The 24927-nt window shown below is 36.8% G+C and overlaps 1 protein-coding gene across 1 annotated transcript; it reads right to left on the bottom strand.

Moving 5' to 3' along the window:
• Positions 1-1324: 1324 nt before the first annotated feature.
• LOC128664689 (extracellular calcium-sensing receptor-like) lies at positions 1325-21049 on the bottom strand. The gene is made up of 5 exons (XM_053719497.1): positions 20686-21049; positions 14340-15259; positions 4158-4385; positions 2727-2850; positions 1325-2238 (listed from the first exon to the last, which is right to left on the bottom strand). The coding sequence occupies exons 1-5, from the start codon at positions 21047-21049 to the stop codon at positions 1325-1327; spliced, it is 2550 nt and encodes an 849-aa protein (XP_053575472.1).
• Positions 21050-24927: the final 3878 nt, after the last annotated feature.

Genomic DNA, 24927 nt, shown 5'->3' with positions numbered 1-24927 from the left:
GATACATGCACACACAGGCAGGGATAGATAGGCAGATACATGCACACACAGGCAGGGATAGATAGGAACACACACACAGGCAGTTATAGGCAGATACATGCACAAACAGGCAGGGATAGATAGGAACACACACACACACAGGCAGGCAGTAATAGGCAGATATATGCACACACAGGCAGGGATAGGCATACACACACAGGGAGATATAGGCAGATACATGCATACACAGGCAGTAATTACTAATAGGCAGATACATGCATACACAGGCAGTAATTACTAATAGGCAGATACAGTGTACATGCATACACAGGCAGTAAAAATTGCCTCTCTTATCCCAGCATAATTCTGTAAAGATTTTCGTACACTGTAGATCTCACAGTTGTTTCTGTGAGATCTGCAGTTTACTTAAAATACTTATAATCCTAATAGACAAACACATGCATATGAAAATATTGTCAAGAACATTGGAATGTGAAATATTCATATTTTCATGTAGGGTTAGCGCATTTGATAATATATGATCGGGTTTACGCGCGAATAGGGTGTTAGGGTTTTTTTTTCCACTTTTTTTGCTCAATTGACTTCTATGGGGGAATACGTTAACTTGATTGCCATATTCTAATTTCGGCTTTTTGCGAGCATCCGGTTAGCATGTGAGCGAACACTTTTTACTCTAAATACTTATAACCCTAATAGACAAACAGATGCATACGAAAATATTGGTGATGGTAAGATGTTATCTGCAGATAGTGGCGTAATGTAATTTATATTTCTGCAGGATTTAATTTTTAAAGTGCTCACTGCTAATTTCGCTCCATGCTGCAAAGTTTTCCTTTCTAGCAAGCTATATTACTTTCATTAGGAGACATCTCGCCACTAGCAGGGACTGCCCATTTTTTACAATAATTCTACCAGGGCAGCCCCTGCGAGGGTCAGCGAGAAAAATAATGTCTGAAATTGCGAGGTTTAGATAATCGGGCCCTGAGTGCAACGTCCCTTTAATTCCTCCTAATTTTTTAGTCAAGTGTAGTAAAACAAACTTTGCTTTCACATTCCTTATTTATTTTGGACATTTTTACTCCTGCAATTTACCTCTGACAATTATGTTTTTTCCACAAAGAGCCTTAGATTTTTATTGCACAATCCAGAACCTTAACCCTGCAACTTTATGCACACCATAATTGCATGATTAATACATGATTTCTATCCCTATCAGGACACAGCAATGAAGAGAATATAAACATGTTTAAAAAAAATGTAGGATTTTCAGTAAATATTTTTTTATTAGGTTTTCTTTAGTCAGTATATATTATCTACATGATTTTCAATCTTTGCCAATTCTGTTTTTTCTCATTATATATTCTCTACTATTCATGTTTGGTCTGAGCAATAAGATGAAGCTTTTTGGCACAAAAATACAGATTAACAGGGCCCAGCTGGAAGACTGAATGGCAAACACCTCCATAGCCACTGTGTACTTTCCACGAGCACTGAGAGATGCTGGTATATAGGAGACCCAAACAGTAAGAAAAGCCAACATACTAAAAGTGATGTACCGTGCTTCATTAAAACTGTCAGGGAGCCTCCTGGCAAAAAAGGCAACAATAAAGCTTAAAGTGGCCAGGAAGCCCAGATAACCCAGCATACTCCAGAAAGCTGAAGGTGAACCCTCATTACATTCAAGGAAAATAATTCCAGATTGTGTTTGGATTTTATGATCTGGGAAAGGAGGGGAGAAGGACACCCATAAAATACATACGATGAACTGTATAAAAGAGCAAAAAAAGATAACATTATAAGATACTTTGGGTTTAGTCAGTTTTCTTAGACTTGTTCCTGGTTTGCTGGCCATGAAGGCAAGAACCACCATAATGGTTTTGGCCAAGAGGCAAGAAATACAGAGAGTGAAGGTCATGCCAAATGCAACTTGGCGGAGAAGACACTTTTGTTTTTGGGGGTAACCAATAAATGCCAAAGAACAAAGAAAACAGAGGGAAAGAAATACAAGGAGAAGACAACTTAAGGAGTAGTTGCTGGCTTTCACAACAGGGCTTGATTTATACTGGATAAAATATTTCAAGATTATAATAGGAACCAAGGAAGAGATAATGCTTGTAGCTGCCAGTGCTGCTCCTAATGGTTCTTCATAGGAGAGATACTCAATGATCTTTGGGATGCATTCGGACTTCTGAAAATTTGGCCACTTGTCCAATGGACATTTAAAGCAGTCAACTGCAGCTGAAAAATAACATACTATAAATACACACGTTCATAAAATATGTAATTAATCATTGCACTTGAAAATTAAAGTGAGTGAGTTTCTTTTAGATTTATTAGAAGGACTTAAATTTGCACATGTTCAAATGTGTTATTTCTAAAAAAATAGTGCAAAAATACTCTAAATATGTGTTTAACTTGTGCAAAGGTGTTAAAAATATAGCTAAAAACAGTTCCAGAGCTGCAATGCATTACTGGGAGCAAGGTGAACACATGTGGTGAGTAAATTACGAGAGGCACATGTGTGTGTAAACACCAATAACCAGCTAAGTAAAGTTAGTGGATTGTTTCACGTTTTCTGTAACAGAATATGTACATTTAGAAAACAAAATCTTATCTTAAAGGTGCTGCATATTATTGATAAATACAGATTGGCAAAAAAAAAAGGTTTTTCATTCATGATTAATCACCAAAATAATCTGTGGAGTGATTTTTAATCATGTACTTGCCTGTTTGATTAGAGATCTCTCCATGGGGACAAGGGACACAGTCAAAGCAGCAGACAGGTTCCCCTCTTATAGCTGCTTTTCGGTATCCTATGGGGCAGCTTGGACTGCAGATGGAAACGGGAACCTGGGAGAATGTTTAGAGCACTTAATCTTAAATGGAATATTAAAAAAACAAAGGTGCAAACAAATGGTATGGGGCAGTGGTGTTCCCAGAAATTCCTTCTTGGGAGAACTTCCAGCAGGCCCACCTGTTATTTGTGGATGGGGCCTCGGTGGGGGGGGGGGGTGATCCTGGGTGTATCATGAACAAGGCCAAGTTTGTCATGGGTGCGATTGGGTGTGCTGCAAGTGGGGCTGGGTGTGCTGGGGGAGAGCCAGCTGGAGCTGCCGCAGTCTCTGGGCAGAGTAGTGGTGGGAAGCCACTGTTGAGGGGACACAAGGGGTTGCCAGCCATTATGCTAAGGGGGCTACAACCTCCCTGACCCCCTCTGCAGCATTTCCTTATTATACATATACAATAGACATTTTCCATTAAAAAAAAACAACAATTTTAATGATTTTTTTACCAAAAAAATTGAACTATTGTGACAAAATAAGAATTTGTTCTTTTTTGATCAAAACAAGACCTTTTAATGTAGTTATATGTTTAAATCAACTGAGTGATCTACAATACATTCAAATGGAGAGTAGATCAACTTTTTGTGTGAAATGTAGAAAGTAGCTGGCCATACATTGACAAATAAAGTATCTATGTGAGATTTGTTATAGCATCTTTACAAAACAGGGCTTAATGAATAAACATCTGTTCTCTATTTGAAATCAGAATTTTAGTGCATGAAATACATTTATTTTTAATGAGATATTATACTAGTGCTGCTGTCCTTGGAGAAGCAGGGAAATTGAATAAATGCATTGTACTTTAATGGTCAGAATTAAAACAGGTTCCCTTTGGATTTGGTAGTCATGGAGGGAGAAAGACAACTAATTTAAAATATATTGAAGAGGCCTACATATTATATCATCAATGTATTTTGAAATCTAATTTTTGTTTAAATATATAGCATGCATAGCAACAAATTTTAGTCTGCACCATACTATTTAGTAAGCAAGCTTTGTATGCCTCAAAGGTTACCTTTTCTATACTAAGCAAACATTATATCAAACAGCATATTGGTATGTGTTACTCTAGTATTTTACTCACCCTTCCCCTAAACAAAAAAATACGATATAGCTCTCTTAAAGTATTTCAAGGGAATATGGAATTGATCTTATTAAATCAATGCCCAAAATTAAAAAAATCTTTAGATATGAGACATTTAACACTGTTAGACAATGAGCTAAAGTAATATTTTATCATAGATAATGGATCTGTTTAGTTTTATAATATTTTTTGCTTGACATTGGAATATAAACAGTATACATTAGTAACACCTGTTGGTTTCCAGTAGCCCACAACATGGCGCTGGTGTTGATGATGAAATCTTGTCCAAGTGGTGATGCGGTGTCATATTTGCCCACCTTAACATGCTTTATTATGCCACCTGGGGTCAGCTGCCAATTCACTATGTCATAAACAGCAGGTGGGTCCCCATTTTCATCAAATGAAAGCTCCCTTCCATCACTCAGCATGATCTTAACCCTTTGCACATAGTGTAACAGCTAAAGGAAAGAAATGTAAAGATGAAGTTACAAGGAAGATATTTAAGACTCTAGATACATTTCAACATATTTTAGAATGATCATAAAAATAATTTTACATACTAGGGTTAATCATACAAGTTTACAAGCTGATGGCTAATATGTTCCCATAAAAGTTGTTTTGCTTCACTAGTTTAAAGCTATAGAAGGAATGAGAAACAAACTTACAATCAGTATAAAAGTGATTTCAATAAATATTATTAAGTAAACACTTCTCATTTTTGTTTTAAAACTATCTTTATTCCACTTCCCCAATCAATAAGTTATAATTTACCTAATCTGTAAGCACAGAATTTTTATTTAATGTAATTTATGCCAGTTTGTTGATTCTTCTGCTATACAAGGAAAGGAATACAATATAGGATGAAATGGATGGAAAAAAAAATAATTTCTTTATCAAATCAATTTGTTAATTTCATAACAACCGTTTGCCACCAAAAAAGATTTAAGAAAGGGATGAAAGTGAAAATAAGATATATACGTTTGGCTAATCAGCTCCTTAGTTACATATACAGGGGGGTCTGGCCATTCATGTGCCCATATGGCATGCCTAATGCTACCATAGTATAACTATCAGGGTTTTACCCTGCTTTCGTTTGGTATTTGCTACTGACTGCCATTTTGACTCACCTGTCTCTCTCCTCGTCTGCTGCAGATTGTGTAACGCTGGTCACTACACCTAGGAGCCCTCTTATGGCCAAACTGGAGAACATCATCAGTGAGAGACAGTATGCAGTCTCAAAATTATTATGTCATCACTTACTATTTTAAGTGCCTTAGTTCAGTCTGGCTTTTCCCTTGCGTTGTCTCTGACTTCTTTGTGAGTTCCTTTGTATAACCTGACTTGTTTGAGGTCCCTTCTGGTTCCTGATTTCTGGCTTGTTCCTGGCTATGCTGATCTTTGTGTTCCCTGTCTCATCTGACTACTCGCTTTGGCTCCTGACCCGGCTCATCTGACTACCATCTCTGGCTTTGACTCCTGGCTTGTCATTTGGCTTTTGGACTCTTTATTATTTTTTCATTATTATTTAATAAAGGCGTGATTATTTTAGCATGTCACGTTTTTGTCTGATTCCTGGTACCCTGACAATAACTAATGATTGGTGTTTAGGGTCAGCAAGTCACTCAGAAAATTTAGTTTTTAATCATACAGACTTTCCAATCAAGCCTTAACTTGCCATATGGGGGTGGGAGAATAAGAGATGCTCAGTCATTTCAATCACTTTGAGTAAAAAGAGTCAGATGCAAATTACAAAATAAGGAGGTCCAGAGAGGTCAAGGCAGGCAAGTTATAGGGAAGATCAGAATTCGTTATAGCGTATTAAATGATATAACTAGAAAATTCTGATTGTCAATAATGGTGAATTTTGTAGAAAAATCAATAGATAAACTTTTATAAAGGATTGTTATTGACCCCATATATGTTCTTTTTCTATTGAAAGATAGGTTCTTCTAATTGTTTACATTTCATAATGTAACATTTTTGTTAAAATTTGTTGTAAAACTGTCATTCCCTTTGTAAATAATGTTAACAAATCCAAAACAAATATTCGGCTGAACCGAACGCCCACATTTCCTTTCTTTATGAATCTTCCACTAAAACTTTATGTTTCCTCCCTAAAACCCAGTGCTTTTTAAAACTCTTTGAGCCATTTTCTTCTGTAAGTATGGTTCTGTTTTTATGTGCACTGCATGCAAAAACCGTGAACACTTGAGATCAGTGTTTCCTCTAAGGACACAATTTATGAGCAGCCCAGCAGTGAAACAGTTATTCAGAGAAGCAAACCCTGCAGTTAGCAAACACTACACAATGCAGACAGCAAGCTATAGTTACCTTATAAACTGTTTCACTGCTGGTTCACTCACAAAATGTGGTCTTAGAGGGAACACTGCTTGAGATGCAGTCTGCATTTACTTATAGACTGATAAACATTAACACAATAGCATTGGTTACATAAAGTTGAGAAATAAAAAAAATAAAAAAACTAAGGCCTAGATTTGGAGTTTGGCGTTAGCCGTGAAAACCAGCGTTAGAGGCTCCTAATGCTGGTTTTAGGCTAACTCCGGTATTTGGAGTCACTCAAAATAGGGTCTAACGCTCACTTTTCAGCCGGCGACTTTTCCATACCGCAGATCCCCTTACGTCAATTGCGTATCCTATCTTTTCAATGGGATCTTTCTAACTCCGGTATTTAGAGTCGTGTCTGAAGTGAGCGTTAGACATCTAACGACAAAACTCCAGCCGCAGGAAAAAAGTCAGTAGTTAAGAGCTTTCTGGGCTAACGCCGGTTCATAAAGCTCTTAACTACTGTACTCTAAAGTACACTAACACCCATAAACTACCTATGTACCCCTAAACTGAGGCCCCCCCACATCGCTGCCACTCGATTACATTTTTTTAACCCCTAATCTGCCGACCGCCACCTACGTTATACTTATGTACCCCTAATCTGCTGCCCCTAACACCGCCGACCCCTGTATTATATTTATTAACCCCTAATCTGCCCCCCACAACGTCGCCGCCAGCTACCTACAATAATTAACCCCTAATCTGCCGACAGCAAAGTGCCGCCACCTACATTATAGCTATGTACCCCTAATCTGCTGCCCCTAACACCGCCGACCCCTATATTATATTTATTAACCCCTAATCTGCCCCCCACAACGTCGCCTCCACCTGCCTCCACTTATTAACCCCTAATCTGCCGAGCGGACCGCACCGCTACAATAATAAAGTTATTAACCCCTAATCCGCCTCACTAACCCTATAATAAATAGTATTAACCCCTAATCTGCCCTCCCTAACATCGCCAACACCTAACTTCAATTATTAACCCCTAATCTGCCGACCGGAGCTCACCGCTATTCTAATAAATGTATTAACCCCTAAAGCTAAGTCTAACCCTAACACTAACACCCCCCTAAATTAAATATAATTTTAATCTAACGAAATTAATTAACTCTTATTAAATAAATTATTCCTATTTAAAGCTAAATACTTACCTGTAAAATAAACCCTAATATAGCTACAATATAACGAATAATTACATTGTAGCTATTTTAGGATTAATATTTATTTTACAGGCAACTTTGTAATTATTTTAACCAGGTACAATAGCTATTTAATAGTTAAGAACTATTTAATAGCTAAAATAGTTAAAATAATTACAAATTTACCTGTAAAATAAATCCTAACCTAAGTTACAATTAAACCTAACACTACACTATCAATAAATTAATTAAATAAAATACCTATAATTATCTACAATTAAACCTACCACTACACTATCAATAAATAAATTAAATACAATACCTACAAATAACTACAATGAAATAAACTATCTAAAGTACAAAAAATAAAAAAGAACTAAGTTACAAAAAATAAAAAAATATTTACAAACATAAGAAAAATATTACAACAATTTTAAACTAATTACACCTACTCTAAGCCCCCTAATAAAATAACAAAGACCCCCAAAATAACAAAATGCCCTACCCTATTCTAAATTGCTACATTTCAAAGCTCTTTTACCTTACCAGCCCTGAACAGGGCCCTTTGCGGGGCATGCCCCAAGAAATTCAGCTCTTTTGCCTGTAAAAAAAACATACAATACCCCCCCAACATTACAACCCACCACCCACATACCCCTAATCTAACCCAAACCTCCCTTAAATAAACCTAACACTAAGCCCCTGAAGATCTTCCTACCTTGTCTTCACCCTACCAGGTTCACCGATCCGTCCTGAAGAGCTCCTCCGATGTCCTGATCCAAGCCCAAGCGGGGGGCTGAAGAGGTCCATGATCCGGCTGAAGTCTTCATCCAAGCGGGAGCTGAAGAGGTCCATAATCCGGCTGAAGTCTTCATCCAAGCGGGAGCTGAAGAGGTCCATGATCCGGATGAAGTCTTCTATCAACGGTATCTTCAATCTTCTTTCTTCCGGATCCATCTTGCAGACCTCCGAAGCGAAACATCCTCTTCTCCCGATGCCTACTAGCCGAATGACGGTTCCTTTAAGGGACGTCATCCAATATGGCGTCCCTCGAATTCCGATTGGCTGATAGGATTCTATCAGCCAATCGGAATTAAGGTAGGAATATTCTGATTGGCTGATTGGAACAGCCAATAGAATGCAAGCTCAATCTGATTGGCTGATCGAATCAGCCAATCGGATTGAACTTGATTCTGATTGGCTGATTCCATCAGCCAATCAGAATATTCCTACCTTAATTCCGATTGGCTGATAGAATCCTATCAGCCAATCGGAATTCGAGGGACGCCATATTGGATGACGTCCCTTAAAGGAACCGTCATTCGGCTAGTAGGCGTCGGGAGAAGAGGATGTTCCGCGTCGGAGGTCTGCAAGATGGATCCGGAAGAAAGAAGATTGAAGATGCCGTTGATAGAAGACTTCATCCGGATCATGGACCTCTTCAGCTCCCGCTTAGATGAAGACTTCAGCCGGATCATGGACCTCTTCAGCCCCCCGCTTGGGCTTGGATCAGGACATCGGAGGAGCTCTTCAGGACGGATCGGTGAACCTGGTAGGGTGAAGACAAGGTAGGAAGATCTTCAGGGGCTTAGTGTTAGGTTTATTTAAGGGGGGTTTGGGTTAGATTAGGGGTATGTGGGTGGTGGGTTGTAATGTTGGGGGGGTATTGTATGTTTTTTTTTACAGGCAAAAGAGCTGAATTTCTTGGGGCATGCCCCGCAAAGGGCCCTGTTCAGGGCTGGTAAGGTAAAAGAGCTTTGAAATGTAGTAATTTAGAATAGGGTAGGGCATTTTGTTATTTTGGGGGTCTTTGTTATTTTATTAGGGGGCTTAGAGTAGGTGTAATTAGTTTAAAATTGTTGTAATATTTTTCTTATGTTTGTAAATATTTTTTTATTTTTTGTAACTTAGTTCTTTTTTATTTTTTGTACTTTAGATAGTTTATTTCATTGTAGTTATTTGTAGGTATTGTATTTAATTTATTTATTGATAGTGTAGTGGTAGGTTTAATTGTAGATAATTATAGGTATTTTATTTAATTAATTTATTGATAGTGTAGTGTTAGGTTTAATTGTAACTTAGGTTAGGATTTATTTTACAGGTAATTTTGTTATTATTTTAACTAGGTAACTATTAAATAGTTCTTAACTATTTAATAGCTATTGTACCTGGTTAAAATAATTGCAAAGTTGCCTGTAAAATAAATATTAATCCTAAAATAGCTACAATGTAATTATAATTTATATTGTAGCTATATTAGGATTTATTTTACAGGTAAGTATTTAGCTTTAAATAGGAATAATTTATTTAATAAGAGTTAATTAATTTCGTTAGATTAAAATTATATTTAACTTAAGGGGGTGTTAGTGTTAGGGTTAGACTTAGCTTTAGGGGTTAATACATTTATTATAGTAGCGGGGAGCTCCGGTCGGCAGATTAGGGGTTAATGTTTGAAGTTAGGTGTCGGCGATGTTAGGGAGGGCAGATTAGGGGTTAATACTATTTATTATAGGGTTAGTGATGCGGATTAGGGGTTAATAACTTTATTATAGTAGCGCTCAGGTCCGGTCGGCAGATTATGGGTTAATAAGTGTAGGCAGGTGGATGCGACGTTGAGGGGGGCAGATTAGGGGTTAATAAATATAATATAGGGGTCGGCTGTGTTAGGGGCAGCAGATTAGGGGTACATAAGGATAATGTAAGTAGCGGCGGTTTACGGAGCGGCAGATTAGGCGTTAAAAATAATATGCAGGGGTCAGCGATAGCGGGGGCGGCAGATTAGGGGTTAATAAGTGTAAGGCTAGGGGTGTTTAGACTCGGGGTACATGTTAGGGTGTTAGGTGCAGACGTAGGAAGTGTTTCCCCATAGCAAACAATGGGGCTGCGTTAGGAGCTGAACGCGGCTTTTTTGCAGGTGTTAGGTTTTTTTTCAGCTCAAATAGCCCCATTGTTTCCTATGGGGGAATCGTGCACGAGCACGTTTTTGAGGCTGGCCGCTTGCGTAAGCAACTCTGGTATCGAGAGTTGAAGCTGCGTTAAAAATGCTCTACGCTCCTTTTTTGGAGCCTAACGCAGCCTTTTTGTGGACTCTCAATACCAGAGTTATTTTTATGGTGCGGCCAGAAAAAAGCCGGCGTTAGCTACGCGGGTCGTTACCGACAAAACTCTAAATCTAGGCCTTAGAGACTGAAGGGGAACTAACTATAAACTTTTTTTGGCTATGAAAATTTCAAGACCTAGAGTTATTTTGAAGATTTGTCAAATACTGCAAATCTGTGTTTATATACTGTACTATGCTGTGGAATAGAGAATTAATGTGGATAATTGTTTTATTCTCACTTCATTTTCATTTTGCATCAATTCATTTTTAGAGGAAAATTAGCACCTCAGAGTATGTTGCTTTCCAACTCTAACAAAATGATTTAAAGGATTGTTTTACGCTTGCAAAACTCATCTGGAATTGGCTAAATTCAATAGAAACACACACACACACACACACACACACATATATATATATATATATATATATATATATATATATATATATATATATATATATATATATATCCAATAGAAGTGATGAATCCAACGGACGGTATCCGTACTCCCCAGAAACTTCGCACAGCAGGCACAACAGGATTTTCAATCCATTTTAATAGTGCAAGGTGAACCAAACGTTTTGGCTCTCACAGGAGCCTTTATCAATGGTAGCCAAATCCAAAACGGACATAACGAGCAGAATCGGAGCTCACACTTAAATACCCACCTCCCCCAGTGTAACAACCAATCAGCCAGCCCAAGCGGCACACACCCACACACAGAGCATGGCTCCGCATCAGCAGTAATGAGAGCTTAACCAGACGTCGGTGACGTCATCATGCCAACTCTGCACCCAGTGACATCAGCGATGCCGGTTGTCAAGGAGAACAGAACACAAGGCAATGTGTAAACAAACCAGGCGAGGGATGTGGGTGGGGCAACCCGCGGCAGGCTGACAGAAAAGAAACAGAAATATGTCAAATGTGACATTGTGTATACAAAAGTGTATAATACATAAACAGAAAACGGGAACATAATTACTAGGTCACATCTTCAGTCCTATCACTCATAATAAAACAAATAGGATAATACCATAGGTCGAAGCTCAAAACCCTCTATACCGATCGGTATCAAGGAGATGAGACTCAGGCAACCAGGGGAAACAACCCCATATGTAAATACATTGTATGTAACCCCTGTTTATGTATTATACACTTTTGTATACACAATATCACATTTGACACATTTCTGTTTCTTTTCTGTCAGCCTGCCGCGGGTGGCCCCGCCCACATCCCTCGCCTGGTTTGTTTACACATTGCCTTGTGTTCTGTTCTCCTTGGCAACCGGCATCGCTGATGTCACTGGGAGCGAAGTTGGCGTGATGACGTCACCGACGTCTGGTTAAGCTCCCATTACTGCTGATGCGGAGCCATGCGCTGTGTGTGAGGTGTGCCGCTTGGGCTGGCTGATTGGTTGTTACACTGGGGGAAGTGGGTATTTAAGTGTGAGCTCCGGTTCTGCTTGTTATGTCTGTTTTGGCTTTGGCTACCATTGACAAAGGCTCCTGTGAGAGCCGAAACGTTTGGTTCACCTTGTACTATTAAAACAGATTGAAAATCCTGCTGTGCCTGCTGTGTGAAGTTTCTGGGGAGTACGGATACCGTCCGTTGGATTCATCACTTCTATTGGATGTACTGTACATATGTTTGGCAGTGCACCAGGTGGTTGCTTGATTGGTGTGTGCCGTTTCCACACTGTATATATTTTTCTTCATGACTGTTAAAGGGATACTGAACCCAAACTTATTATTTTGTGATTCAGATAGAGCATGCAATTTTAAAGGGATAGTAAAGTCCAAATTAAACTTTCATGAATCAGATAGGACATTTAATTTTAAACAACTTTCTAATTTACTTTTATCATCAACTTTGCTTTTCTTTGTATTCTTATTTGAAAGCTAAAACTAGACAGGCTCATATGCTAATTTCTAAGACCTTAAAGGGTGCCTCTTATTTGAATGCTTTTGACAGGTTTTTTTACATCTAGATGACTTTAGTTCATGTGTTTCGTATAAATAACATTGTGCTCATGCACATGGAATTATTTAAGAGTCAGCACTAATTGCCTGAAATGCAAGTCTATCAAAAGATCTGAGATAAGGAGGCAGTCAGCAGAAACTTAGATACAAGGTAATTACAGAGGTAAAAAGTAAATTTCTATAACAGTGTTGGTTATGCAAAACTGGGGAATGGTAAATAAATGGATTATCTATCTTTTTGATCAATTATATTTATGGGGGCCGGATTATTATCTTCAGGCTCGCCGGAAACAGTAGTTATGAAGCAGCGGTCTAAAGACTGCTGCTCCATAACTTGTCGGCCACCTCTGAGACTGCAGTCTTCAATCTGCCTGATTCTATACGATCGGGTTGACTGACACCCCAGCTAGCGAGCGCAAATCTGCAGGGGGCAGCATTGCACAAGCAGTTCACCAGAACTGCTTGTGCATTGATAAATGCCAAAATCGTATGTTGTCAGCATTTATCGTGCCGCGGACATGATATGCTACATCGTATTATGTCCATCCGCACTTTAGTAAATGGGCCCCTTGGTGTTAACTATCCCTTTAAGCAAATTTCTAATTTATTCCTTTCATCAAATTCTATTCGTTCTCTTTGTATCTTTATTTGAAAAAGCTTACAAGCAAGCCCATCTATGGTTTAGCACCATGGTAGCGCTTGCTGATTGGTGGCTAAATGAAGCCACCAATCAGAAAGCGCTACCCAGGTGCTGAACTAAAGATGGGTGAGCTTGTAAGATTACATTTCTGCTTTTTCAAAAAAACATACCAAGAGAACGAAAAAAAAAATGATAATAGGTGTAAATTAGCAAGTTGCTTAAAATTATATGCTCTACCTGAATCATGAAAGAAAAAAAAATGGGTTTAGTATCCCTTTAAGCTGGCTGATGCCAGAGGCAATGTCAGACTGGCTGAACCCAGAGGGTCCCTCCCTAATTCCTGGGTGCTAGGCGGCATCAGGTGAAAAAACACACTGGAAATAGAACACCACTGAAAGACCCTCAGTTCGGGTAGGACCCAGTAGTTGAGTAGAAGCAAAAATACACAGCCTGGACTATTGTAAAGGATGGTCAAAGTAAAAGCAGAAGTCTGACAACAATCTGGCAAAAAGGGGTAAAAAAGTTGGCTGTGAGTAGAAGGGTCTAATTCCAGGTAGAGGTTAGCAGCAAACTGGCAAAGGAAGTACAAAATTGGCAGCCAGGAGATTGGTCAAAGTCCAGTAAACAACATTAGCAGAAATTCAAGCAAAGATAGATGCAAACTGCATCATTAAACAATGCCAATGGTGGGTAAAAACATTGTCACTTGAAACTTCTGCAAAACAATGACGCAGAAAAAAATATCTGTAAAAAAGGATGCAGAAATGGCACCAAAACAATTACGCCAAACCATAACTAGGGAAACAGAATAAAAATATACCTGGTTGCATGGCTTCAAAAGAATATATAGTTATAAATCATGAATAATTACTTTTACATATATTTACATCTATAAGTACAATATTAGAGTCAACTCTGAATTACCAGAATTATTTTATTGAATATGCATATTTTATATATTTTGTGTTTCATAATTTTAATTAACAATCGGAGAGTGAGTCTGTTAATAGTAGTGTACATCAAAGTGTAAGTCCCTAATAGAACTGTGCACTAATTAAACATTTTTGTTAGCTCCCATTATCTTTATTGGGAGCTTAAAACAAACTTCTGCTGCTATACTTTGGAGGGCAAGAAATGAAAATACTACAGCTTTTTACATACTGTTACATATACTTAAATGTTCGATAACGGTAAGGTATAATGTTACCTGCCAAGGCTTGAAATCCCATATGTTTGCACACTTTCCTTTAGAAAATGGACTATTTCCATTCTTACAGTTTTTTAAACTGTCCATAGCTTTAGCCACTACATTCACAGCTGTGTAGACATTATAAGTCTCTCTTAAGCTTGAGATATCAGTATAACTGTTCTGAATGGTTTCCAGACTTTCTTCTCCTGTGCACTGTTTTACTTGAATTTCGAAGGAACCTGTGACATTTTCTTGGACCAGAAATTGACAGTTAAACGTTTGCTCCCAAAATAGCTTTGCCCAGTGTCCTCCAAGAGAAGTGGATGGGTGGAGTTTGTTTAAGAACTTTTGAAAACCTTTTATTGATCCGCTGTGAAGAGCTAAACCGACAGTGCCAGAAAGAAGAACTGAATACTTCTTCATTGAGAAAAGAGTAGATGTGGACCAGGCTTCACTGGCAATCAATGTTCTTCCAGTTACATTTTGTATCAACATTTCCTGAAGAATAGGAAGCAAGTCAATAGCTGTTGAAAACACAACAATTGTTTTGACATTTGACTCCTTGATGATTTTTACAATATATGGAGCATTACGATTGGATTGACTCATTAGAATGTTCTCAGCAAAAGCTACACATGCACCAGCCTTGATTATTTCTTGTCTGACAAGTTGTATTCCCTGCTGACCATAGTCATTGTCTACAGCCAATAGGCCCACCCAAGTCCAACCAAAGTGCAGCACCAACCTAGCCAGCCCTAGAGACTGGAATGCATCACTGGGAACAGTCCTGAAAAAGGATGGAAACCGTCTTCTGTCACTAAGGAGGGGACTGGTTGAAAAATGACTGATCTGTAAGATAGAAAATAAAGGCACATGTTTCAGCATTAAACTAAGCCATATAATGACATTGTTAACAGCTAGTCGTATACATATATTTCCTACATAACATAAGTCATTTTTGGCATTGTTATTACTAGTATAGATTCCAATATTTCAGAATGTGCTGTGTGTATTTGGTCCCTTAGAAGGGAACTGGTTGAAAAATGGCTGGTCTGTTGAATAAATAATGCAGGCTGATTCTTGTGGAGAAACCTTACCTTGCTTTAATAACTAAATAAAATGAAATGTCAAAACTATGCTAAAAATATATAAGAATATAGGGAGTCCTATTCTAGAAACTAACTATAAAATCCTACACTGCTGGTATTTAACTCCACAGAAATTGCACCGACTATACCCTAATACTAGCAATAGATGCTGGAGATGTGGCCACGTCGGGAGTGGCATGGGCCACATGTGGTGGTGGTGCTCACAAATAAATCACTTTTGGTACAAGGTTATAGGCGAGGTTGAAAAAATATTACATAGGACTTTCCCACCAGACCCCCTAATATGGATGTTAAACAAGTCGGTCAAACTGCCGTACAAATCCCGTCTCCCCTTATTTCGGATCCTCACAGCGTTAAACTGCTTATAGCCAGATACTGGAAAGTAAAAGAAGTTCCCTCACTGGGAATGTGGAGAGCTAAAGTATCCAAATTATTAGAGCTAGAAGAATACTCCGCTTATAAGAAAGGGAACACAGATAATTTCATTATGATACAAGCAATGTGGGATGAATACAATAGAACCTTAATTGGTCCACCTAAGACAATTGTGGAAATTAGTGACCATTAAGAATACATTAGTAATTTATTAAATGTCATCATAGCTTACACCACGAGACTGGACATATTCCTACTCCCACCCCTTTACGCTACTTAGAACATTCTTTCTATTATGTTTTTTGACCATACCTAGTTTCACCAGTTTTATATACAAAAATTTGTTTGGATTTGTGCCGTCTTATGAGAAATGTAAATGTCATTATAATTATTTATTGTATGTGACTGTTGTGAGATGTGTGCAGATTCAACATCAATAAAAGAATTTAACTAAGAATATAGGGAGTCCTAACTAATCATAGTAAAATGATCTATTTACAGTTTTATTGTAGATTCAATTTAGTAAAATATCCTTAAAACGAGTTTCTAGATTATTATAGACTCTGTTAATTTTGACAAATGTATTGGTTTTTATATAATATGTGTAAGGATATAATCTCAGGTTCACATACCCTATAAGGATTAGATGTATTACTTTCTACACAACATGTTTTGATAACTCTACATTTATTGATTGACATTTTGTAATCTTTACCTTTTGCTTTTGCCAAAGAGGTTTTGTGAAGTAAAATAATTTAATAAAAAAAAAATGACTTAAAATATCTTTCATTTGACAAACAATCTGCAACAACTAGTGATTCGTAACTGCCAAAATGGTTTAATTTCATTCTGAAGCCAAGTTAAATCTTAGTGATAGGGTCCAAATGTTCCCTGATGTGCATCTATTTGAAATTGTCTACAGGACAAGGATGAAGGATAAAGGCTTTAGAATGGTATGATTTGAAAGAAATCCAAATAGCCAAGAATTTGTTTATTTTTTTCCTTAAACACAGTAAAATATAACATCGAAACCAAGTTATTAATCAGTATAATATCTTGCTCTCAAAATTAAGTATAGTGTGGTAAATACGTTTCTTACAAATATAGAACTTAAAAAATAAAACGTAGAGTTGTAATTTTAAATTTGTTTATTATATGAAAACAGTTTAGAAACTAGCATTAAATTAATATTTATCCACAACTCATTCCTTAGGACTGTTTTTTCCAAGGCTAATAAGGATAATGTCTACTGCAGTGACAAGCCCTAACAAGCACAAAACAATTGTTCAGGAAAAGGGAATAAAATAAATAAAACACATCTGTAATATAAAAGGAAATAGATAGGGGGCCCCACATAGTGCAGGTCATATGAGATATGAACAAAACAGCAATAGGAACATAAGAATCCTACTCACAAATTGTAGAGCACAAAAGTGCAATATTCGCAGTCCGGAACCACACGTCGTCCGGTAGACCACAGTAGAGAGATGTCACCAGTGAGGGTCCTCGTCTCGCCAGGGAGAGTCCAGGGATACTCAAAATGATGTGGTAAGAGCAGATCAATGTACCAAAGATCCAACTGGAAGTCCAAGGACACTTTGTGGAGTGCCAATGTAAGTGTTTGACCAAAGCCAAAGATGATAGTCGGCAGCAGATAGAGAGTTTAAAAAATTGTAAAATTTATTAACAATAAAAACAACAGCAACGCGTTTCTCAGTGTTACACACTGTTTCATCAGGCTATACAAACATTCTCTAAGCTGCCATATTTAAAACAAATAGAAGCCAATCAATGATCAGAAAAAAATCCCACCCCTAATGGGGCGTACCAATATACATATAGTGGAGTCAGTTATACAAAGGTTTGTTTAAAAAAAAATGATATATATTGATATAAATAGTGCAGATAATCATTTTCAAAAGAAGACAAACTGTTCATATTCAAATATTTAAATAATATAATATAGGAACTTTACATGGTTTAATTTAGCTGTATGAAAATATGGTAATACGGTAAACCCTGAGGCAAACTGAAATGGTATAGACCTCTCTTGGACAATAAACTATTTCCATTCAACAATATTGCTACAATTTATACTAACAATCTGTTAGTTAGGGGGGTATAGGATGTTCTAAAACTTATTTAGAAGTAAAGATAAACGATTTTAGACATATATTAAATGCGGATTGCTATCACAACAAAATGATCATAATAAAAGGGGAGTGAACATTCCCCAAGATTGGTAGTGCGAATATAATGATAGATCGATTATACGAATTCCCTAGTATAACGGTTGGGGATTTAGATAACTGCTGTCTGCGAAACTACTGACAACAGAGATTCCGTAATACTAAGAAAGACAATTGTGGTGTAGTTTACACATAAATGCTCCCTATTTCCATGGTAACAGTAGTATGTTAATTCCGTAGAGGGAGTGATGTCAGTGGGGGGCATGGCTAACTACGCTGCATGTAAACATAACCCGTCATGGAAAATGTAAAGCTAACGTTATGTTTCCTAACTATGGAATTTGATAGTTTCAACAGTAAGAAAGTGACTAAGATTGCGGTAGTGCAATAAATTAAGCCGTCCCGAGTATCTGTAATAAATGAGATCGCGTGTATAACGTTTACAAAGGGGCGTGGGTCCAGATGAGGGAAGGGTGTGGGTGATGATCGGCCAATGGCGTGCAGATGACATGTAAACATAAAGGCATGGGTCCTAACCTAGGAAAGTAACATCAGCCAATCAGTAAGACTTATCTGCTAAAAGCATACTAGGGGTGTGTGTGGTTATCAACCAATGGTGTGCGCGTGTCATAAAAACATAGAGGCGTGGGTCCTTACCTAGTGAAATTACGTCAGCCAATCACTGGGGCTTGTCTGCTAGGAGCTATGTCAAAATAAGTAAAAAATAAAAAAATAAATAAAAAAAAAATGAGGCATTAATAAATATCAAAAGTTGTGTCGGAGTGTGCAGGAAGAGGGGAGGGGATCATGGTAATATACCGTGTGTATACAAAGGTGTGAATATATTGCGTATTGCGATTAGGGCATGTAATAATGGTGATAAAGGAGTGTACGGCATAAAGCTGGATATTTCCGAACAAGGTGATGTGATGGTAATATGTGCCATCATACACTTGTGGTAGCTCAATGTGCATAAGAGGTGTGAATTAAAGGAAGGATTTACTATTACAAAAACAAAAGGGACCTATTACTAAGACTGAATAATATCGGGAAATTGACAGTAAGAATTAAAAATGCCAAACAGAAGCAAAAAACTGGAAAATGGACCATTAAAATTTAAATTAAAATAAAAAAATAAATAAATATAAGCAGAGAGGACTCGATAAACTGCTGGATCTATCGTCTATTAATTAAATTATTTAATTATGACACAACCGCTGGGTAAGAGAGACAAGATATGAGGTATGATGGGTATGGGTAAGAGAAGTGATAAAGTTCAGATGAGGTGGATTCGAATAAGAGTATATAGAAAGATGGGAAACAAACGGGAAATATGAAAGGATTCGACAAATATGTAACGGACACAACAATCTAGTCAATCAGTAATTATATATATATATATATATATATATATATATATATATATATATATATATATATAAAAATATACACACATAAGTAAGCATAAATGTAAATACAAACACATATATAAATATAGGCCAGGTATGGCATCAGTGCTAGTGGTAAGGAGCCTATGGATGACATGTTCATGCAAACAGATGGTGGTACCATTCATATACGTTTAGAGGTGGAATCTAATGTATAAAATTCAAAATGCTGCTAGATCCATGTTAAGGTTGAGACCAGAGGGAAATAAAGTTGTCAATTTATAGATCCAATAAGTTTCCCTCTGTCTCAACCTATTGAATCTATTATACAGATGAGAATGAGGAATCATCTCGAGTGGACAGATATTGAATGTGTTAGTTATCCTATTGTGTGTGTTATTACAATGTCTAGGGACACTATGATTTGTGAATTTGTTTTTAATGTTTCTTAAATGTTCATTCCATCTGTTCCATACCAGCCTACAAGTGCGACCTACATATTGGATCCCACAAAGATTGCAGGTTAATAAGTAAATTACATAGGTGGAAGTGCATGTCAGAAATTGGTGAATATTATATGATTTTTTAGTGACACTGGATGAAAAGGTTTTACTCCCAGGTAAAATGTATTTGCACATATTACATTTTCTCAGGGGACAATTCCCTATTCCATTCTTTTTAGTTTGTATATATATATCGTCTTGATAGACAAAATAGACAAAATATATTAGAAGTACCCTAGTGACGCTGGTGTCACTAGACGTACTAGTTGTTGTTATATCATTGCCTGCCTAGTCATCTGAAGAGAGCAGCCAGGATGTTATCTAATAATAATATTTGTCTTGATAGACAAAATAGTTGTGTTCCAAAATAAAAGATATCAATTGTACAATAAACTCCTTCTGTAGTGTCAGAATGTAAATATCTTTTGCCAAAAACTCAGAAACAGCTTGAATACCTAATTTATGTTGTATATTGGAATATAAGGCGTGGACATCACATGAGATCCACATCAATTTCTCATCAAATCTGATCTGTTCCAGCTACTTTATCAGATGAGGAGAATCTTTGATATAGGAATCTAACGTGATGACATAACGTTGAAGATACCAATCAACATATTCAGATACATTATCTGTTAGGCTCCCAATTCCGGCTATGATGGGTCTCCCGGGTGGGCATTGGGTGTCTTTATGCACTTTTGGCAAGTGATAATAAAAAGCACAATTAGGTTTTATGGGGATTAGAAAATTCCTTTCAGCTGTATTAATAATTCCTTCCTGATATCCAAAATTAATAATACCTGTTAGAATTTTGAGGTATTTCTCAGTAGGGTCAGTATGTAAATAATCTGACAAGTCCTGTAAAACAATGCCTCCGCCCTTATCAGCCTGGCGTATCACGAGGCTGGAATTGTTTTTGAGGGCTTTCAGTGCTTTCATCTCATTAAAGTTAAGATTATAATTTTTAAAATGGGACGTTGTAGGGAGTCTCTCTAAATCTTCCAGTATGTATTCCTTAAACAATTCTAGATGAGTGTTATTTTTAAGGGTGGGACTGAAGTTAGATTTCCTTTTCAGATCAGTATGGACATAATCATTAAGAAGATGGTTAGTCAAATTTTCAGGTTCATGATAAATTATATTATGCGATATTCTAGTCTCCATATTATGTTAGTATAGGGCATGTGTTTATAATTTAAGTTTTTTCTCAGCAAAATATTTTTGAAGTGACAACTTCCAGATGAACCTGTTTACATCCACATATAGTTCAAACATATTATGGGAATTGGAAGGGCTAAAGGACAAACCTTTTCCCAAAACTCTAATTTCATCATTGGACAAATGATGCGAGGATAAATTAAATGCCACTGGCTAGTTTCTGAAGTCTACTCTTTTTGAGGGTTAATTTTCGTCCCCTATTTCCCCGTCTTCGTGGGCCCTTTTCCTTCTCTGGTTTGGGGTATTGGTGACTAATGGCTGTAGGAACTCTGCTATTTTGGGTTGATATAATCTGGGTGTTGGACGCCTGTCTAAAAAAGACTGGTCATAATTATCATTATCCCTTCTGAATGAATTGAAGTTAGTTGATGTTGAGGGTTGGTTAGATGGCTGGTCATCTAAACTAGGTCTTTATCTTGTGTCCAGCAACTGTTCGTCCTGTCTAAAACTAGGTCGTGTGTCAGAGGACGAATTGTGAGTGGATGGATTAGGGTAATGGTTAGAGTTTGATGAAGTGTAATAATGATTTTGACGTCTATTCGTGTACGAATAATGTTCTGACGTATTCTTCTGATCCTGGCCATTCTGTTTATAATTAGAATAATTGTGGTTATTATGATTAGATCGGTTTGTGTGATGGTTATAATGTCTGGGGCCATGCTTGTATTCCGATCTCGACTTGTGATGGATTTCAGGTCTGCCAGGAGAGTTATCTCTCAGGATTGCGAATCTATTATTGGATTCATATCTATTATATTCAGTGTTTCTGTCTAGACCCATATGATGTGTTGATCCCTTGTGGGGTTCGTCACGGGAGTGGTGCCTATTGTGATGACTATTATTGTAGGATTGATAATTAGGATTATTCCTAGAGATATGATTCGAACTCTCTCTTTGGGAGTATTCTCTTGGTTCATAATAATAATTAGAATAGTTATTATGATGATTGCAAGAGAAATTATTTCTGTGTCTATTGCGAGTTCTGTCCACTAGTGTCCATTCTTGTTTATTGTGTGGTTGAGTCAATCTAGGTGTTAGGTCAATTCTATTCTCTTCTCTTTGATTAGTCACATTATTATCTTGTGACGTTTTTCTCATATAAGTATAAACCACACCCTGTTTGTAGTCTTCGTTATCTCTGGCTAGTTTCTTATTTTTAAGATTAATAATATCTTGTTCATATTTATCAATCCTATCCAATACCAGTTGGTTCAGACCTTCATATTTTTCATCATTTTGTACCATTTGCAGTTGTTTCTGTATTGATTCAATTTCTTTGCTTGCTACATTAACTAATTTTTCTCTATGAGATATTAGTATGTTAATAAATTTGAAAGAACATTCATTAAGTGCTACTTCCCACTCAGATAGTAATGCAGGATTATCTTTGAAGGAGCAGCTTTTGAACATGCGCAGACCCCTAGGTATTTGTTTCAGATTAAGATACTTTTTAAGAGTGTCCAAATACCACCAGTGTCTGCACTCATTTTTCAGCTGCTCTTCCAATTTGAAAAACATGGTTTGGATGGGAATTTCAGTTGAATGTTCATTCATAGAATCATTCCCAATTGTTTGGTTTCTATTTGACCCTAAAAGTAATCTTTTATTCTTACGTTCATTTATAGATAACATCCTGGCTGCTCTCTTCAGATGACTAGGCAGGCAATGATATAACAACAACTAGTACGTCTAGTGACACCAGCGTCACTAGGGTACTTCTAATATATTTTGTCTATTTTGTCTATCAAGACGAATATTATTTACAGATACTAGGTACTGCCATGGGGACCAGGTTCGCTCCTAGTTTTGCCAACCTCTTTATGGGGTTGTTTGAAGAGAGGAACATATATAGATCTGCCTTTGGAGCGAACCTGGTCTTCTATGGCAGATACATAGATGATCTGCTATTTTTATGGAGGGGAAATGTTACGTCTGCTGAATCTTTTGTTAAACATCTTAATTCTAATAGGATGGGCCTTACCTTCTCTAGTAATATTCAACATCAATCAGTAGTATTTTTGGACTTATGTTTATCCTTTTCCAATGATAATAAAATTATTACGACTACACATTTCAAAACCGTAGACTGCAATAGTTATCTTCACTACAGAAGCAACTACTATAATCCATGGCTTAATAATATCCCATATGGGCAGTTTAAAATGATACGCAGAAATTGTAGCCATATTGAGGATTTTGAACAACAAAGCATCATTTTAAAAGCCAGATTTAGAGAAAAAGGTTATCCCCAACAAATAATTGACATTGGATACGAAAGAGCTAAACTTGACAACAGAGATTCTTATTTTACATATAAACCAAAAAAAACTAAAAAGGACAATAATAGTAACACTACAATAGCTAATCACTCTAACCCATTATTTATTACCCAATATAATGTTAATCACATCAAGATAAAACGTATTATCAAGAAACATTGGGATTTGGTAAAAAAAAGACCCAATTCTAGGAAAGCTAGTAGATTCTGAACCCAAGTGTGTGTTCAGACGAGCCCCTACACTTAAAAGTGTTTTAGCACCTAGTAAGGTTGTAGTTCACAAACTTAACAGAGGAATGAATCCACATATACAAACTAAAAAGAATGGAATAGGGAATTGTCCCCTGAGAAAATGTAATATGTGCAAATACATTTTACCTGGGAGTAAAACCTTTTCATCCAGTGTCACTAAAAAATCATATAATATTCACCAATTTCTGACATGCACTTCCACCTATGTAATTTACTTATTAACCTGCAATCTTTGTGGGATCCAATATGTAGGTCGCACTTGTAGGCTGGTAAGGAACAGATGGAATGAACATTTAAGAAACATTAAAAACAAATTCCCAAACCATAGTGTCCCTAGACATTGTAATAACACACACAATAGGATAACTAACACATTCAATATCTGTCCACTCGAGATGATTCCTCATTCTCATCTGTATAATAGATTCTATAGGTTGAGACAGAGGGAAACTTATTGGATCTATAAATTGACAACTTTATTTCCCTCTGGTCTCAACCTTAACATGGATCTAGCAGCATTTTGAATTTTATACATTAGATTCCACCTCTAAACGTATATCAATGGTACCACCATCTGTTTGCATGAACATGTCATCCATAGGCTCCTTACAACTAGCACTGATGCCATACCTGGCCTATATTTATATATGTGTTTGTATTTACATTTATGCTTACTTATGTGTGTATATTTTTATATATATATATATATATATATATATGTATCTATATGTATATATAATTACTGATTGACTAGATTGTTGTGTCCATTACATATTTGTCGGATCCTTTCATATTTCCCGTTTGTTTCCCATCTTTCTATATACTCTTATTCGAATCCACCTCATCTGAACTTTATCACTTCTCTTACCCATACCCATCATACCTCATATCTTGTCCCTCTTACCCAGCGGTTGTGTCATAATTACATAAATAAATTAATAGACGATAGATCCAGCAGTTTATCGAGTCCTCTCTGCTTATATTTATTTATTTTTTTATTTTAATTTTAATGGTCCATGTTCCAGTTTTTTGCTTCTGTTTGGCATTTTTAATTCTTACTGTCAATTTCCCGATATTATTCAGTCTTAGTAATAGGTCCCTTTTGTTTTTGTAATAGTAAATCCTTCCTTTAATTCACACCTCTTATGCACGTTGAGATACCACAAGTGTATGATGGCACATATTACCATCACATCACCTTGTTCGGAAATATCCGGCTTTATCCCGTACACTCCTTTATCACCATTATTACATGCCCTAATCGCCATACGCAATATAGTCACACCTTTGTATA

The sequence above is a fragment of the Bombina bombina genome, chromosome 6 (assembly GCF_027579735.1).
Source record: "Bombina bombina isolate aBomBom1 chromosome 6, aBomBom1.pri, whole genome shotgun sequence".
In the NCBI taxonomy this organism is placed as follows: Eukaryota; Metazoa; Chordata; class Amphibia; order Anura; family Bombinatoridae; genus Bombina; species Bombina bombina.
This window is presented reverse-complemented; position numbering and strand designations above follow the sequence as displayed.

Bases quoted from the DNA above. Each gene is read 5' to 3' on its own strand.
- LOC128664689 (XM_053719497.1), bottom strand. From the start codon at position 21,049: ATGGAGACTAGAATATCGCATAATATAATTTATCATGAACCTGAAAAT. The intron at 15,260-20,685 runs GTATTATTAATT...TATGTTATGTAG, and splicing joins ATACCTCAAAATTCTAACAG to GAAATATATGTATACGACTA. The intron at 2,851-4,157 runs GTGTTACTAATG...ACATTCTCCCAG, and splicing joins GGGCTACTGGAAACCAACAG to GTTCCCGTTTCCATCTGCAG.